General features: G+C 41.5%; 1 protein-coding gene across 1 annotated transcript; it reads left to right on the forward strand.

Moving 5' to 3' along the window:
- Positions 1-1,068: 1,068 nt before the first annotated feature.
- Positions 1,069-2,194, forward strand: LOC103368552 (integumentary mucin C.1-like; the record flags this gene model as incomplete). The annotated part of the gene is made up of 3 exons (XM_008296958.1): positions 1,069-1,181; positions 1,513-1,616; positions 2,079-2,194. Coding segments are annotated over exons 1-3 (333 nt in total), but the record flags the coding sequence as incomplete, so codon positions are not given.
- Positions 2,195-2,395: the final 201 nt, after the last annotated feature.

Here is a 2,395-nt window from a genome sequence, read left to right on the forward strand (position 1 = left end):
GGTCTTTTTCTTGTGAATCCTTGTCAAAAGAACCAATTTAAATCGACCGTGATTCAATGTTGCGACGGAGTCGATGCTCTACATGGGCATCGTAAACATTTTCTCAAACACTGATTTAGTGGAAACTCTGAGGGAGCCGGCAAATGATTTTATGGCTTTTTGAGTATATTTAGCCGCTACAAGGACAGTCGATATCAGAAAGCTCTCTCGGCTAATGAACAGAAAACACTTCTGGCGCCGCCGTGATTTGCCATTCAGATTCCACACCGTGTAAAAAGAAGAAAAAAAAACACTCCTTTTTCTGCTCATTTCAAGTGTTATGAAACATCCGGCTGGTTGTCTTCATAAGGAGCCTGTTGTGTGGGTGGCAGTGAGCCAGGTCGGGTCCAGGTGAGGTGTCGGGTGGATATCACCTTTCCTGTCCAGCTGACGGCCGGCGCTGCCTCCAGAAATGTTTTATATTATTGAAAATGTCGGGGTGACGCACACAAACGACCAGACTGGGCTTCAGGAGTTCTGTTTGGCTGCTGCAGCGTTAAACGTTCGGGAGTCGAGGAATCACACGCTGATGTTCTTTATTATGGAGCACAAACTAGTGCAGGTGACGCATCGGTCATTAGAGCGATCGTCCTCTCTCAGAAATAACCCGAGAGAACAGACGCCGTGGAGTGTTTGAAGGGAGGAGGTTCAGCAACGGGCAAAACATCCATATTTAATGTCGTCAGGGCTGAAAATTCTAGTAGCTTCAGTAAAAAATAAAGCTAGCTGGACTTTTCTCTCAGTTCTGGAAGTGAAGACGTCTGTTGGATTGAAGGTGAAACATCTGCTGTAGTGATCATTTGTGTCTTCGTTGGTCCTCGGCTGCTGGTTTCTGTGTTTCACTCTATTGATTAGAACGGCGGACACAATAAATGTCATTACTGCAAATATCCTGCTGCAGAGAAACTGGAAACACATTCCCTGAATTCTAATTCTCATGATGTTTTTCTGATCCTACAGTAGAATCAAACCTTTGTGTGATGTGGATCCATCCCGTCTCCATGTCAGGATCATTTAGATGATTTACTGATGGTCCTCTTCGTGGTCGGTCCAGATGCTGCAGGAAGTCTCCAGCGGTCCACTCCGGACCAGCAGTACCGCGTGTTCCGGACTTGTGTTGGAAGTGAAGTCCGATGTTTAAAGTGAGTCGGACCCACCGAGCCGTCCTGGGTCCCACCGAGGCGATCTCTGCCGGTTCAGAGCTGTGGCTCGGCCCGGCACGTCCTGAGGTAATGCGGCTCCTAATGGAGGGATTGATCCGTTTTATCAGAGACTAATTGAGAAAAATGGAGTGTTGCTGCTCACGGAGCGAGTTTCTGAGGAACCGGTCAGAGGAGCTGCTTCAGACACCAGACGCACAGATTTAGAGTCTCTGAGGGGCCTGCACGGATCTGATACTGCTGCATAGAATACTACTGGTACTACTACTACATATACTACTGCTAGTACTACTACTACATATACTACTGCTAGTACTACTACTACATCTACTACTGCTAATACTACTACTACATATACTACTACTAGTACTACTACTGCATATAATACTACTAATACTACTACATATACTACTACTAGTACTACTGCTGCATATAATACTACTAATAATACTACTACATATACTACTGCTAGTACGTCTACTACTGCTAATAATACTACGACTGCTGCATATAATACTGATCATACTACATGTACTACTTCTAATACTGCTACTACATATACTACTGCTACATATACTGCTACTAGTACTACATCTACTACTGCATGTACTACTGATAATGCTACTACTACATCTACTACTACTGGAACTACTAATACATATACTAATACTACATCTACTACTGCTAAAACTACTACTACATATACTACTACATCTACGATTGCTAATACTACTGCCACATATACTACTTCTAATACAACATCTACTACTGCTAATACTACTATATATACTACTACTAACACTACAACTACTACATATACTACTACATCTACTACCATAAATACGACTACATATACTACGACTACATCTACCACTGCTAATACTACCACAACATCTACTAATACTACTACATCTACTATTACTAATACTACTACTAACACTACTACATATACTACTACTAATACGACTACATATACTACGACTACATATACTACTGCTAATACTACCACAACATCTACTACTAATAATACTACTACTAATACTACTACATCTAATACTACTACTACTACTACTACATATACTACTGTTGCTGCTAATACTACTTCTACATACAACACATACAACTACTACTGCTAATCCTACTACCACATCTACTACTACATCTACTACTAATAATACTACTACTACATATGCTAC

Source organism: Stegastes partitus, unplaced genomic scaffold (genome assembly GCF_000690725.1).
Source record: "Stegastes partitus isolate 25-593 unplaced genomic scaffold, Stegastes_partitus-1.0.2 Scaffold1171, whole genome shotgun sequence".
In the NCBI taxonomy this organism is placed as follows: domain Eukaryota; kingdom Metazoa; phylum Chordata; class Actinopteri; family Pomacentridae; genus Stegastes; species Stegastes partitus.